Raw genomic sequence first — 16,140 nt, 5'->3', positions numbered from 1 at the left:
AATGAAAAGTCAAAAGTAGAAGCTGAAATAAGGTTACACCAGAGTGATATTGATATCACCAAAGAAATGCTCTACACATCTGATGAAAGTGGAAATCAAGTCAAGTGTACAATTGATAAATATTGGTCTAAAGTTTTTAATTTAAAAGATGATTTCACAAATGATTATAAGTATCCTACATTGGCTAAATTGGTCAAAGCCTGCCTTAGCTGCTTCCATGGCCCATTAGTGGAAAGTGCATTCAACTTAATGGACACTCTTGTCACTGACTATAGAACCTCTCTTAAGATTGATTCCCTAGATGCAGTGCAGACTATTAAATATGATTTAATGGCTTCTAAAGAAACCTCATGTGAAAAATATGGCTCAAAAAATCCAATGACTGATCCAATTCACAAAGATCTCTTACTGAATATGAACAGAAGTTGGAAAACATATCAAGAGGACTTAAAAACATGTATTTCAGATGAGTCACCTATAAAAGTCTCTGAAAAACCTTCTACATTAGCAGAAAAGCAAACTGCTTCTACCTCTGCATGTGCAGTTCTCGAGGAAATTTCTTCAATTGTAAATGAGGAAAATAAAAGTCAACCTTCCTGCAATTATGAAATTCACCACAAAAGAAAGACAAGCCCACAAACATCAGAAAATAAAAAAAAGCAGCAGAAATTAGATAATTTTTTTTAAAAGAATTAATTCAGGTAATTTAAAATATTTGCATAAAATGTAGTAGTTTATATGTTTGAAAGTTTATGGTTATTAATTTTGCAAAAAAAGTAATTCATTGAACTTTTATAATTAGGTCATTCAATACTTCATAATTGTAATTTTTCGTTTCTCCCCTCCCCCCTTCTCGAAACTCCAAAATGCCGGTAGTAAGCCCGTAAAATTTTCAGGGGATTTTTTGGGGTCCCACAAACACCCCTGGTAATCGTATTATAAAAAAATGCTTTGTTTCAGTAAAAAATATTATTATATTAATTGCAGATTAATTCTTTCCACTTTAATTTAAAGCATAAATTCTACGGGTGCTAACAGAAAATTAGAGAGATACATATTACATTATGACTGAAGGCCTTTATAATATTATGAGTAAATTATATGACTGTCAAAATTTGAAGTTTTAAAATATTTTGATGAAGAATCTATTAAACTAAGAATTGCGTAAAATATTTAATTATTAAAATTTAAACGAACATTAAGATTGGCGAACCGGCTGGTCGCCAAAGGTGGCTAGTTAGGGAATAAAGATGAAAATTAAGAAAGGTATTTCATATTTGAAATAAGTTGCAACCATCTAAAATGTAAATGATGAAAAGATGCAATTTCTTTAAAAAAATTAAAAATGTGTAAAATTAGGGCATATATTATCAATGCAAAGGACTATATTATTAAAAAAATTTAAATTAAGGTGCAATAGGGCAAAAAAATAAAATAAAAAAGCTCTGCATTATAATACATATTTTTTTTTAAAGAGCATTAATAAAGTATTTTCATTAATTAGCACTTCACAACTTGTTTGATTGTTTTGTTAGTTTCATCATCACTATTATGAAAACAACTATGGACTTATTTTTAAATAGGAAATTTCAAGTAGCTTAATTTTAGTAATAGTTAGGAGTATTATAAAAAAAATCACCTAAGAATTGCACACATTATTTGAACTATTTAGCTAATTTTGCTGGAATTAACAATTTTATTTCTCACATATGTTCAGAATTTTTCAAAACATTAGCAAAATAGTGCATATGTTGAATATATACACCTTGGCAAATCAATAAGATAATAGTTAATGTGTTACTTTTCTTTCAGAAAAAATAAACAGTATTGTTAATGTTATTTTTCTCAATATAGTTAGCTTTATGAGAAACTGTTGTATCTTACTTTATCTCAGAACTAATTTGAAATGAGACAACAATATTATTTATTTGATGCATAAGACACATACTTTTCTCATAAAGAAATAGAATTGGCTTAAAGTTGAAAAAGTACTAAAATGTAAAATATATTACAAAACTGATCTTAATATTTATGAATGAGAAATCATTTAAAGAATAATGTTTGTTCTCAAAATGTATGAAGAAAAGAATAATTTCATTATCCCATATTTTCTTCACACTGCTTTTAAAATTTGCGAGTAAATAAAAAAAAATCGTTTCTGATGGATGTTAACCCTTTGCACTTGAATCGTGACTCTCACTCACCATTCAAGACTGTGCATCATTTTGACATTTTATTATTTTTAATTGATAAAAATACCTACAAAATAGTACAAAGATGTGGAAAATAATTCTGGAAAATATAAATTGAAACAATTATATTTATTTTTCAGAGCAATGAACAAGTCTTTGTCTTAAGTGAATAAATATGCATCAAATTACTTTTCCGAGAGCAGAGGGTTAATTTGGTTATTCTACTGCATATGTTACCCATTAAATTTATTTTGTATCAAAATGAGAAGATTATACTTTATTGCTTCATAACTTTAAGCTTTGTTTTATACATATTTTTCAGAAAACTTGGAATGTGATTATGAGTTGAAGCCCATAATGCATGGTGAAATAGGTCGCTACTTTGAATCCTTTCATGGCACATATTATTTTCCAAATGAACAGAAATTACAGGAATATCCTGATGATACTATGGTTAGAGAACAGGTCTTAAATGTAAACCCCCAATTTTTTTGCCAAGAAAAGGATAAAGCCTAAGTTTGTGTTTGTTTTGTTATTCAGTCTTTTGTACATAATTCCCCATAAATGTTCTTGTGATAATAAAAAAATAAATAAATCCATCACTAGATCTGTTTAACTTTGTTTAATATATTTTATGATTCATTTAAATATGTTTTACAATATATATATTTCTATATTTCTGATTGCTGTAATGGATGCTTTTGTGTCTATGGTGAATGTAATAAGAACCTTTCATAACCACCCCAGAATGTACAATGGACATAAAAAAATGTGAAGAAAACTTATTTGTGTAGTAATTTATGAGTTTATAAATGTTTTAATTTTAGGAATAATATTCTAAAATGGGTTTTGAAACTAAATTGAATTAATTAGTGTTATATTTTATAAGCTATGGAAATTTTTTAACTATGTACAAAAGAAAATTTGCATCTTAAGGCCATTAGTAATACCAAATCTAGTAATATAAAAAAAATAAAAAAATATACAAGCTTTCAAAAAAATTTCAATTTTATGTAAATAATGTACACATGATTGAGCTCTTGATTGCAGATATGGTCATTATATGTATTTTTTTTTAATACCTGAATACATTCTGTAAATTATATGGTCTCACAATCCCGAAATATTTATCTTCATGTTGTTGTTTAAAAAAACTGTAATCTGTGTTTTAAACAAAACAAAAAAAACATGTAGTCTATCGGTGAATAAATATTTTTTTTTAGAGTATACTGGTTATATGTTACTTTTTGAATGTTTGAAATTCATTTTGGGATAAATTGTTCAGTTATTTTGCAATAGATCGTTGAATTAGATTATGGAATTAAAATTATATTTAAACATCCAAAAATTAATTTATCATGCAATTTTTTATCTATATTACAATAAATCCCATTTGCAAAGCAATAAGTCTCGAGTTGCAACCGGTTCTTTTGAATTACCTTCTAAGTTTTTAAATGCCCATTAAAATATTATGAGAAGTATTCATTAAAAAACAGATTCTAGATATCTTTTATAAATATAAATGTTGAAAGTAGTTGATTTTTTTAAAAAAAATATTTATTTTTTTATTTTTGTAATATGTGTAAAAACCATAAACTTCCAACTTGGCACTTAATAACTTGGGCATTATTATAATTTTCATCAATGAGATACAAGAGAAAATTAAAATTTGAAGTTAATTAATTTAATATTTATGCCTGATCTTCAAAATTCCATCATTCAAAGTTGCATTCTTGGGTAGTTTTACAGTCTTGAATTAATTTCTATTTGTATTAATGAAACTGTACCTGAATTGATGAAGAAATCTGAAAAATACCCCAGAGGGAAGATAAAATTCTTATAAATACAGAATAGTTATAAAAATCTAAAATTTTAGAAAAATGGATTTAAGTATAAGATTGAAATCTGAAAAATCATGCATTATGCCATTTATCCTGAACATGATATATCTATTAGAAATAATGTGTTTAATCAGTTTTTATTAATACTATATTTTTAGTATTAATAACAATTGACTATCTTTCATATTAACAGATTTTCTTTTTTTACCTTTTAATTATAATGTATATATAGTCATTTAAGGAAATATCTAAAATACTTTTATTTTAAAAATTGAATCCCAGAGAATTTTTCTCATGCATTCATTCATTATATGTTCAATTTTGTTAATTAAATAAGAATTGTACATTAAAAAAAAAGAGCATCTTCATAAACTTTAACATATTTCACCAAAAAGAGCAGTTTATTTTATTTATACTAATGATTCATTTTTAAAGTAACATAAGGACTATTTTTAGACCTCATCATTTTGAATTGTGAACCACATAGACCATTCAAGAGAGACTTAATAAAGACACAACTATTTAGAGCAGAAAAATATATATATATAACAAATGCAATCACAAAAATAAAAGAATATGAATACATTTTTATATAATTTAATTAACAATTGAAATCATGGTATATTACTTAACACATATTTTTGCATTTTTTATGCTTTTTTTTTTTTTTTGCATTTTCTTCATGCAAATACAAAATTACCTTATATTTTCAGAATAAGATAATTATAAAGAGTAACATTTAATAGTTTTTGATATTACTAATAGTAAAAATATCAATAAAAACTAGTATTAGAGTTTATGATATCCTTTTGCAGAATCTAATTTTGTTACAGTTAAAAAAATAGTCAATTTCTCCAGTGTATATTTTTTTCCCTCTATTTCTATGTAATAAAATAACAGCATATAGTTTTTTTAAAGTTGAAAGTGTGAAAATTCAAAATTAGGTCTTTTTAATCAATAGATTATGACTGATCTACGCTATTTAATCTATTAATAGCTAGTACTAAATATAACTAATTAATTCTAATTTCTATTCGAAATTTCTCGATCAGTAGGGTTTTAAAAGTTCAAATTTCTTACTTTATATTGTTCTGTTTTCGTTTCACATTCTACTTTATAACAGGATAGCATAAAAAAACTGATTAAATACTCAAAGTACTACTCAACTCATTTAAATTGACATGAAAAAATGATATTTTTTTGAGAAATGCAAAACTATATGCTGATACAGGAGAAAAAAAAATCCTACAAATTTAAGATATTTTAATATATACATCAAGATAGCAAGCAACATTACAATATATATATATTACATATAAACAATTCAAATATATTTCATATAAAATGCGATTAAAAGCAGACCAAACCATAACTGTTCCATTAAAAGTTTAACGATTTTGTGTTTAAATAATTATCATGTTTGATTCAAATAATAACTGGGTGATACATAGTAATGGAATTCATATCTTAATTTAAATATTGTTCATTCATTATTTAAATTTCCTAGCTTTTTCTTGTAACATAAAGCATTTTACTTTTTTTTTTAAATGAAAAAAAAACAGAGAATGCAAATGCAAAAAAGCTCTAATTTAGTATAGTGAATTTCAAATAATTTTCTTGTTAGAAATTTCACATTTTTTTTTTTTTCTCTGTCCATATCAGTTTAGAAGATAAAACTGTTTTTTTATTAGTTCCCTTTATTTTAATTAATTATTTTAAATGCTCTAGTAAGTTTTGCTTGTTACATATTGAATTTGTAAAGAAAAGCAGAGTTTAAATTTAATAACCACATAATGACTGAATATTATTTTTTTCTTTTAAAAATATTAATAATAGGAAATCCATAAGTTTAAAACAAGAAAGAACTGGAATTTAAAGCTGCTTCTTAATACAGGAGAGATGGATATCTTTTTTTCATGGGTTAAAAAAAAAGGAAGTATAACTGAGGCTTAATTTATTGCATATATATTTGTATTGAAAATGCTTAATGGCATTCAAATTTCAATAGCACTTACTTCTCTTTAATAAACTTGCAACTACTATCAACATGATGCTGCACAGTTATGCTTTCACTAGATATTAATATAATAGGGTGACTCCTTTACTATTTGTTTTGCAGTTTGGGGGAAGACAGTTACATATAACATAAGTCTTTTTTTTTTTTTTTTTGCAATAAACACAAACATAGTCATCCAATTCAGGACTTCTTCAGCATTTGTTAACATTAATATAAAATGTACAAAGTAGTTTTTTCCCCCCTTGTTTGTTTGAAGGAGAATGTAGTATTTATTAATGATAAATAAGAGATGAGTTGAATAGCTAACGTTTTTTTTTTTTTTTTTTGTTACACGGTAACAAAAAATTTCAAACTGGGATGTTTATCAGCATTACTTTCTCTTATTAAAATTCTAAAATGGGAGAGATGTAAGCATTACCATCATATTTGTGACCAAAAAATAAAGGGCTTACATCCTTATTTAATCTAGTACAAATTGTAGCACATTTTTCTTTCAGAGTGGCAAAACCTTTTCAAGAAAATGATACATGTCAAGAGGAATAGGGATGAGTGAAAAAAAATGGAGATACTACAATGCATCATAAAGCATGAAATTAAAAAAATTCATATTTGTCAGTTAGACATTATATATAACAGTTAGGGAGTTTAATAATAGTTATATAAATAAATTATTTATAACTAGCTGTGATTTGCACTTCCACTTTTATCCTTATTTGAGTAATAATTTTTAAATATAAAATTTGTTTGTACATTTTGATTTTTCTTCCTCAGATATCTTTGCATACATATATATCAATAATTTTTTTTTATAAGAACGTAATATTTCAAGCATGAATTCTAAAAGTGCAGAAAGCATAAAATACTGAAAAACCATGACTAGACTATATCTTATCATTTACTTTAATTCGAGGAGAGAGTATTAAAAAAATCAAGAAAAAATATGTTTCAAAATTCGTCATTTGATACTCATCTCAAGCTAGGAAAAAAAAAAAAAAAAAAAGATTATTGCACTGGGCAGAAAGAAAGCAGTTCACATAATTACTCGAATCAATATTTCGTCAAATAATTTAACCTCAAAATCGTTTGGTACTGATCTGGAATCTCCATGAGGGCGTGCAGCGCCAGCGCCGCTTCTGCATTCCTTGCCGATCTGACCACATGGTGATAGTTGACGAAATGGAAGTTGTCGAAGACCCGGTCGGGCACTCGTTCGTCCCATTCTTCGAGGGCTCGCCAAGGCCCGTCCCCGACTCCTACAGCCACGATGCTGAGGGCGCTTTTGGATGCTTCCACTAGGGCGTGGCGCGTGTGCGTCTCGTCCGGTCTCATTTGACCATCTGTCACGATCAACAGGATGTGAAACATGCCCGTGCGCCGGACAATGTCCGTGGCACGACGAATAATGGGTGCGAGGGTCGTGGGGCCACTTCGTTGCACCTGTGAGACGACAAAAAAATTATGTGTTGAATATAATCATTCTATTTTTGTGTCTTTAAGTAGCATCATGGATATTGGTTTCTTTCCCACATCCATGTGCCAATTCTTCTGTGTACAGTCGACCAGCCCGCCACCACAGAACGAGGCGGTCTCGACAGGATTTGTTGTGGCCGACTGTTGTCTTTAATATAATCAATCCATCCATATTGCTGACCAATTCTCCGAACTGGCATCCTCTTCGAAACGGTTAGCCCTAAGCCACAGGTGGTCAATCGCAGACCTTCCTCTTCATCTTCCCCTCCCATGTGCCACTAGCGACTTTTTTGGTATCAGGCCATGTGAGATTTTCCGCATATTTTCAAAGATTTGGAAGAATGCGGGAAAATAAATACATCTGTGGAGGAAATGGAACTGTTTATCATTATTTAAAGGGATGCTTAAAAAACTCGTAACTAAGACAGAATCTGAAAGTTGAAAATGATGACTTAAGTACAGTACTGATGGCACTAGATAATCTTAACACTATGCCATCCGGCGACACCACAGTGGTGTCATACGTAAAGTATCCACAAATAAAATTTATAATCTCCTGATAACCTCAAAAACTGCTGGCGACAAGCGAAGTAATCTTAATTAGTGCTGTCGGCGCCAAGCGAAGAAATTTTTACGGGACATGCAGACAGCAAAGTGTTAAAACACTGAAGGTCATGCTGTTAAAAATTGTCAGTTTTGTACCAACTATTTGAATGTGCTCGGATTTCTTTTGTTGTGGAGTGAGAATTTGGAAGAGATTTGGTTTAAGTGGTTGCTGCTCGTCGTTTAACAGAATAACAGATGTACGGGAAGAAGAGGAGGAAAGTCAGAGTTGACCACTCTGTAGCTGGGGGGCTATAGAGTGCCATTGACCGCCTCGAAGAGGATGTCAGTTCGGTGAATCGGGTAGTATTATGTATAGGTTGTGATAAAGATAGCAGTCGGTCACAAGAAATCAGTCGATACTGCTTTTCAGTAGTGACGAGATGGTCGACTGAACATAAAAAAAGTGGCTTGTTTGGCATTATTTTTTCTGCCCCTTTATTATATTTAACTTTCAAAAGCTACCCACAGTTACCATTGTTATTATTGTTAAAATTGATACTCTGGATATTTATTTCCCTTGTCCCCAGTGCTTATTTTTCTAATGCCTCGTGTGTTATTATAAATTCTATACTTAACTTCATTCTATGGTATATGTTTTTTCTTTTCATGCATGTTGGAAATTTTTGTGCATCTTTTGCCAGTTTGCTTGCACTTTTATGCCTTTTCGAGCTGGTGTCGCCAGAAAATAATAAGAATAATAAAAATATAAATAATTATACCTATGAAAGAAGTTCCAAAGTTTTTCTTTTTTCTGTTTAACATTATCGTTCTACATTGAAAGTATATATTTAAGCAATTATTGGACAACCGAGAAAATAATGAAGTAACTACACAGGCTACACCATCCTTCTTAATTAAAGGCATTTGGATTAAATTTATCTGACCGGATCATCGCGACAGCAGTGACGGGAACTAAGTTTGAGTCCTAAGGGCCATCACCAGCTACGATACAACCATTCTCGTGAGAAGCAGGTTCCGTCATGAAAGGAGGTAGCTGGTGACCACTATTTCTGTACCCACCAGAATGGCGAGAGCGAACCACCATACCGGAAATTTCTCATCCACATTTCTGAAATGCCCCCCCCCCCTCCTTGATGGGAGTAAATATATGGGCAGCAGCCAATGTCTTAATCCTATGGGTAAATATTAAAATTTCAAACACTTTTATTTAAAAAAATATTTTTCGAGAACGCAATTTAATTTTCTCTGTAATTACATGCATATATTTTTGTTGCATCATATCATTTTTCTAATAAGGAAAATATAAAGGTTTTTCAAAGTTCTGTTTTTTTTTTCCATTTATATTTAATTTTCCTACATCTGTAAAGAGCAGTAAAATTCAAGCAAAGAAAAATATATATATATATAATTTTTATGATAAATTCAATCTAGTACGAGTACCGAAGACCCATTAAATTAATTAATCAAAAATAAATAAATTGCAATTAATCACAACTGTATGAATATAATTAGTTAAAACAGCAATAAATCAGCACAAAAAAATCGTTTTCTTCACCGTTTCGCTGTAAGCATATCGAAAATGAAAAGAAAAGGATAATTTACTTTTTGAGAAATGAAATTTGAGAAGTGAAAATTGAGATCCAAAAAATTATGGAATGGAATATCATGATATTCTAGCAGCGCAATGCAAGGAATAGCATTATCGGATATCCGCTAGAAGGGCCTTTCCTTTCCTTTCGATAAGGAGAAAAGAATGTAACATAGTGGAACCGATGCAGCCGCGATGAAAATACGTCTTATAACACGATTTTATTGCTTTCTCGGAGGCCCGGTAGAACCCAATTTACAGTATTCGACCTGAAAAGTTTACAGTACAGAAGTGCATAAGACAGATTTCGAAGTAGTTGATTATATGAGCATTGTTTAATTTGGTTAAGAGAACTTCATTATTTTTTGGAAAGTGAGCATTGAAGTGCAGATATCCTCTTTGAACGGCGTTTCCTTGCTTCTAGCACAAAATTTCGTGATTTTAATACAACTCCTAACTATTTCAATTCGAAACTAACCGCAAGCGAAAGATATTTTCCCATTGTTCTTTTAACTGGACCTTCATACATTTTTAATCCTATACACAGCGTAGATTATATATATGCAAACATCTTTTAGAGTTGCGTGGCAGAATAGAAGAAACTTTTGAAATTTTAAAACTTTGATTTATTTCACCACGGGAGGCATTTTAAGTACAAGAAGTGATGATGAAATGATGTCCGTTTATATCGCGACACAAATGCAAAAGAGACCAAAATTTTTCCCTTCAGTGATTTTACTATGAGATTTTGATAGGGATTTCTTTACCACGTGTAGTCTTAGGAAAGAGAAATTTAGGTATCTTTAAAAACATTAAGTATTTTTATCCCTTCACTCGGAGAGTGAGAAAATGCTGAAATGCTGAGACCAGCAGTTTATAGAGCGTGTGTTGAATTAAATTTAAAAATGAGAATTGGATCAGGAAATAAGAGAACATTTTAGAATGAAGTTAATATGAGCTAAATTAAGCTAAAAAATTATTAAATTAGTTAAGTTTAAATTAGATTTTAAAATATCATTACACACACAAATACACACATATATATAAATAGATAAACATAATTTTTTAAAGCAGAATCGTGGCCGAAAACAGAGAAGATACTTTGAATTTTTAACTTCGTTTTATTCCGTCCTGGGAGGCAGGATTTTGTACTAGCCGATGCGACGAGCACATCAACACAGAGCGACACAAGAATGAAATGAGGAAAAGCTTAAAAAAGGAGAGAATTCATTTTTTCCAGTGTTTATATACTGTGAGATTCTGATAGGGATTTCTTTACACGTGTCGATTTTGGTAAGGGAATTATAGGGATATTTTAAAAGAATGTTCTTAACTCGACAATTTTTTATCATTTCTTTTCCAAGAATGTTTCAGATTCCTTACTTATGTAAACGGAATCTTATTTATGCGCAATGGAATTTACTAAAATAACTTATTCTTCAAGGACTATAGAAGTCGCAGTGGAAAGGTCTGGTGGTAAGGACTCGGCTTCAGTTCGGCAGGTTTTGGGTTCGAGACCCAATTCCACCGGAGAACTGCCGTGTAAACGGGTATGGTGCATGTTAAATCGGTCGGGTCCAAACGTCCTCTCACTATGGTACTATGAAAGTTTGGAGAGAGTGCTCCAGATCAGGTGACGTCCTCGTCATCTGGCCCTATTCAAAATTACGAGGTCATATCGAAAATATCCCTAGTGTTGCTTTAAAATAGAATTTAACATAATTAAAACTAAACTAATTTCCACGAACTATGGATGTAAAGCCCAGAACATTTTCTAGATCTACAGGTAGGAAGGTTTTAAGATTTAAAATAATCGAATTTTTATTTATATGCAAAGCAATTTTCAAAAAGATCTTACTCTTCGCGCACTATGGTTGTAAGCGTCCAGGACATCTTCTAAATCCACACATGCAGGTCCGGATGGTTTTAAGGGAAAGACGTCGTAATCTTTTGTGCGAACGTCGCCAAACCCATAGGCGTGGATGGGCTGATTGTGCAGGAATGGGGTGAAAGCCGGGGCCAAAGTGTGCAGAACTTTTTGATACGGGTTAAACACAGCCGAGCCTTTCAGGGCATGAAGCAGCTCACCTAAAAGAAGAATAAGTCATTATTACGTGAAGTTCTTGATGGATTTCAAATAAGACTTAATTTTTCCGTTCTTTAAACTTCTTAAGAAAAAAGACAAAAAAATAGTAAACTGTTGAAGGCAAATATAGCATTTTAGAATAATTTAAAAGAAAACTGAAATGATTTTTTTTAAATTCAAATCTATCTTTGTTTACCTACGGTTCAAAAACAAAGTGTAGATAATTTTTGATTTGCTTTTGTATATCTTTAAGTTATACTGACATGAAAGATGAAGGTGTGGATGAAGTGCAAGTCCACCAAACTAGTTACCTTTGAAAGTCCTTCGTCCTTGCCACTCATTGCTGGCACTAAAGTCTATGCCCACGATGAGACGCATTCTTTCCAGACCAGCCCTCCGCATGGCACTGGTCACTTCAGCATAGCTTCGAAAATGGTCCCTGAAGGCAGTGAAAGTTTTAATTTCTTCCCTGGTGAAACCTAGCACAGTGAAAATACTGCAACTGGTGTAGTATCGCTCGGCACGAGGTTCATCTGTGAAAGGACGAGAATTCTGCTGCTGGTTCGAATGCTCTTCTTCATACCAGTCAAACAGTACTAGAGCCACCACTGTGGCAACCATGAACAAAAGTAAGGCAACCATATTGCTTTATTTTGTGTGCGTGTTATCTATCGATCACAGCAAAGATATTGTTGAGAATCTTTTTCATCGTCACAGCCCACTTCGGGTGTATAACTGCTTTTTCAGACACATCTACAGGAAAATCATTTCTCCTTCTTTGCACTGTTCATTATTTTGTCAGTTTTGCCGGATTATTTGAAATCGTCTGGTTTATTTCAAATACACCATTTGTTGAGAAGTTCTGGATCAAATTGGTGCATGAAGTTTTGTTCTTGAAATCGATCATGATCAGGATGAAACTCTTTGTACAGAAATTAAAATGCCAAGTAATAAAGTAATAAATCTTAAATTATAAAGTAATGAAGCACATATAAAGTAATTTAATAAATAAAGTTATGAATTTTATGGGAAAGATGAAAGCAATTCAATAAACTCAAAGCATTAACGGGACTCAAAAATTTTCAGAATAAACGTAATCTTAACAGCGTGATTGTGCTAATATCTGGCATTTTGCTAGCGTATAAGCAAAATAACTGATAAGAAAAATGTACAGTCAGAAGCAGATGATAGGCAAAAGCATCTTTCAGAGTCCTCGATTCAGATGACTAATCAAAAACGGTAGTTCATTTCTACAGCTTAATGTGATTATTTTTCCTTGATAATTCAGGCTATTGTTTTTTTGCCATGTTATATCCATTTACTTTATTGTTCCTGTTCCTTCGTAACTTAACATCACACTCGTTTGCTTAGATCCTTTCTGAAAAAGAAAAAAAATAATAATAATAATAATAAAGCCAAACATCATTTGGAAGTAGTTATTACAATTCGGTGCCAACTCAAAAATATGCATTTTGAGTTATAACAGTTTCATTAAAAATTATTGAGAAGATTCTAATAATATTAATAATTGTGTAAAATGCAATTCAATTGTTTCATTTTCGTAAAATTTTCATTTAAGTAGTTTGCATTACTTATCTTGATATTTATCAAATAACAGTTGATATCTCATTGCATAACACCACCAATTCACAAAGCGAAAGAATCGTTATACACAGGATAATAACAGCTTAAAATTCTTTTTATGATAAGGTTAACTTACATGTAATGAACTTTCATTCTATTGCAATTCATAAAAAGAATTGCGTATAATATAAATCTAATTAAAGAAAACAATTTTAAAAATATATTTTTTAAGATGATTAAAAAGGGTTTTTTTACTAACATTTGTTTATTAGTCTTTAATTTACAGTTATTTCTTGAAAATATTAAGAAATCTTTAAATGAATTTTTCTCAAGTTCAATACCAGGTGACGCCATGCGCATGAAACTGAAATTTAATTACATTGAATAGTTAACTGATAATTAAGTTGCGATAATTTAAAATAATTTATTGTTATCAACAATATCCAAGCGTACAGAATTTTTAAACTGTAGAAAATACGGAAGAAATAGGGGCCGATTTTTATTTGTTTGTTTATTTGCGGTTTGTTTTTGATAGTGTGGGGTTTTGTTTCTGAGTAGTTTTTTTTTGGGGGGGGGAGAGTTACTAGGATTTTGTACAAACACTACACATACTTCTCGAGCTTTGAGTTTTTTTGGAGGAGGGAGGGGCGGGGGCTCAAAATTTATTCTGCATACACTGCCGTGCAATGGCGAAGGGAAAATTTATGACCTTGGGAATACAAAGAGAGACTTCAAAATAATTTGTGGCTGGATTCGTATATTGTCAAAATATATTGCTAGGATGAGAGAATAAAACCAATTTCAAAATTTCATCTTTCCATACAAGAAACAAGTCAAGTTAAACACTCATAAATGAGCGGTAAAATCATAGACCTTTTTTATTCATTTAAAAGAATCTTTATCTCATTTTCTTACATTTATATTCACTGCTGTACAATATTCCTTCGAATACAATAAATAAACTATCACAGTACTTATTTTCAAATCGACAAATACTTAATAAAAAAACGTTTGTTGTTTAGAACTTGAAGCCGGTTCTAACATATGCTTCTTGATACGTTTAAGTTTAAATTTTTCTGAAAAATGTCACTTTAATAAATAAATGAATAAATAACATAACTAACAGATATTTTATAGCAAAATAACTAATGAACACCAATAAATTACCCAAAATTTCATTTTATGAATTATATATATAAACAGTGAGCAATATAGTTCTCTTGTAAACCCTTTTAAAACATTTAAAATATAAATCATATTTGAAATATAAGGCCACTTGAGATAATTAGGATTGGTGGACTAGCAGCAGCCTAAGGGGGAGGGACGTGCAGTTAGGGTACTGAAAAATGTTATTAACCTAATTGCCAAATTAAAAAAAAAATCCATAAAAAACAGCGTCTTTCGCTAAATTATTAATATTATTATTTAAAAATATTAAAGTATCATTAATTATTTACTAATAAATAACAGACTGGGAATCATGATTATATTATATTCTACTTGATAAATCCTATGAAATAATAATTTTTAAAGTTATAATTATTCGAAATTTATTATTTACTTATAATCAATCATAATAATCAAATAGTTCATTAAAGAATTTTATATTTTAAGTCCTTTTTTCAAAGATATTTATTTAATAAATAAACAAGCCATATATAAGAAATAAACGAAAAAAACCAAATCATATTTAAATAAGTAATTGACATATTATGTAAGCTAAAAGTTTATTGACAAGTGGAACTCAGATAATAAATTATTACAAAAGTGGCCTCTAATCTTCACTGTCTCGGGGCACAAAATGCTTAAATACGCCACAATACAACTAGTGTGCCTGCAGCAATACATGATAAATTTACTGAATTATAAAAATGAATATTCATCTTCAATTAAATATAAAAATGTAGATACTATTAAACTTCTGTAAATACCTAAGCAGTTACTCACTTGAATCAGCAAACGAAGAGCACAAATAACGTGCTCACGTTACACGAACAAGTCGATGTTATGTCTAATTGGCATCTAAGTTCAATACATCGTGGATTGTAACGGATATATTTCATACAAGCGTGAGAAATAAATGTCATGACGATATTCCGGAAGAAAATGCATAACTGCATTGGATATATGTAGATGCTTGTAGCATGAATATCTATATATTAATGATTGTTTTCAGTGAAGCGAAAATAAAATATTCTTAAAAAATGAAACGTGTATATTAGAGTAACAATTAAAAGAAGTCCGGTTTAAATTAGGAGGAAATAGTTTATAAATTCATACAAAAAGAAAAAAAAAGGCTACAATATGAGATCAAATTTATTTGCATTAAAAATCTATGAATAACATATTTGTTCATAATAATAACAGACTAATAAAGATACATTTAAAAAAAACTGAACAACAATATCAAAACATTCCACAGATAAAATAGGCTCGAATTCAAGAATTACACTGCTTTTAGTCAATTTTTTCCAACTCCCCCTCCCACTCCAGCTTTTTTTTCTTTTGGAAACGCGTCGGAAAGATGATAATGATTAAAATTAAAAAGGACAGTTTGATTTTTTTTTCAAAGACAGCACGAGGTTGAAATCATAAGCTAAATAGAGTAGGTATCCACAACTTTTTTTTAGTGTATGAATTTATTTATTTATTTGCTAATAATATCCATTTAACATTTAAATCGTTATCAAAAGTCGAAAGCAGATCTCGAATTTTATATAAAAATTGATAAAACCCCCTTCTTATGATACTCTTTATTCCTAAAAAATACCAGCATTTTTAATGACCCCAATAAT

The 16,140-nt window shown here is 30.0% G+C and overlaps 2 protein-coding genes across 8 annotated transcripts in view; one reads left to right on the top strand and one right to left on the bottom strand.

Annotated features, from left to right (window-relative positions):
• Window positions 1-3,419, top strand: part of LOC129971132 (F-box only protein 21-like) — a 29,847-nt gene extending 26,428 nt beyond the window's left edge. Inside the window, exon 12 of the mRNA XM_056084627.1 lies at window positions 2,515-3,419. Coding sequence (XP_055940602.1) covers window positions 2,515-2,708 — 194 coding nt within the window. The 3' untranslated portion in view covers window positions 2,709-3,419. The remainder of the gene's footprint in view (window positions 1-2,514) is intronic.
• A 1,403-nt stretch (window positions 3,420-4,822) lies between these two features.
• The window catches only part of LOC129971234 (uncharacterized), a 48,298-nt gene continuing 36,980 nt past the window's right edge, over window positions 4,823-16,140 (bottom strand). For 4 of the 7 annotated variants that reach the window (XM_056084825.1, XM_056084819.1, XM_056084824.1 and 1 more), the window contains one exon: window positions 12,399-13,139. Coding sequence is in view for 3 of the 7 variants with exons in the window: in XM_056084823.1 (XP_055940798.1) it covers window positions 7,098-7,487; window positions 11,534-11,763; window positions 12,073-12,403 (951 nt within the window). In the remaining 4 variants the exon portion in view is untranslated. Of the gene's footprint in view, window positions 7,488-11,533; window positions 11,764-12,072; window positions 13,140-16,140 lie in introns of those variants that run through there. The other 3 variants (XM_056084823.1, XM_056084822.1, XM_056084821.1) reach the window with 1 other exon arrangement.

The sequence above is a fragment of the Argiope bruennichi genome, chromosome 6, assembly GCF_947563725.1.
Source record: "Argiope bruennichi chromosome 6, qqArgBrue1.1, whole genome shotgun sequence".
Classification (NCBI taxonomy): domain Eukaryota; kingdom Metazoa; phylum Arthropoda; class Arachnida; order Araneae; family Araneidae; genus Argiope; species Argiope bruennichi.
The sequence above is the reverse complement of the archived record's forward strand: the minus strand, read 5'-3'. Positions and strand labels throughout refer to the sequence as shown.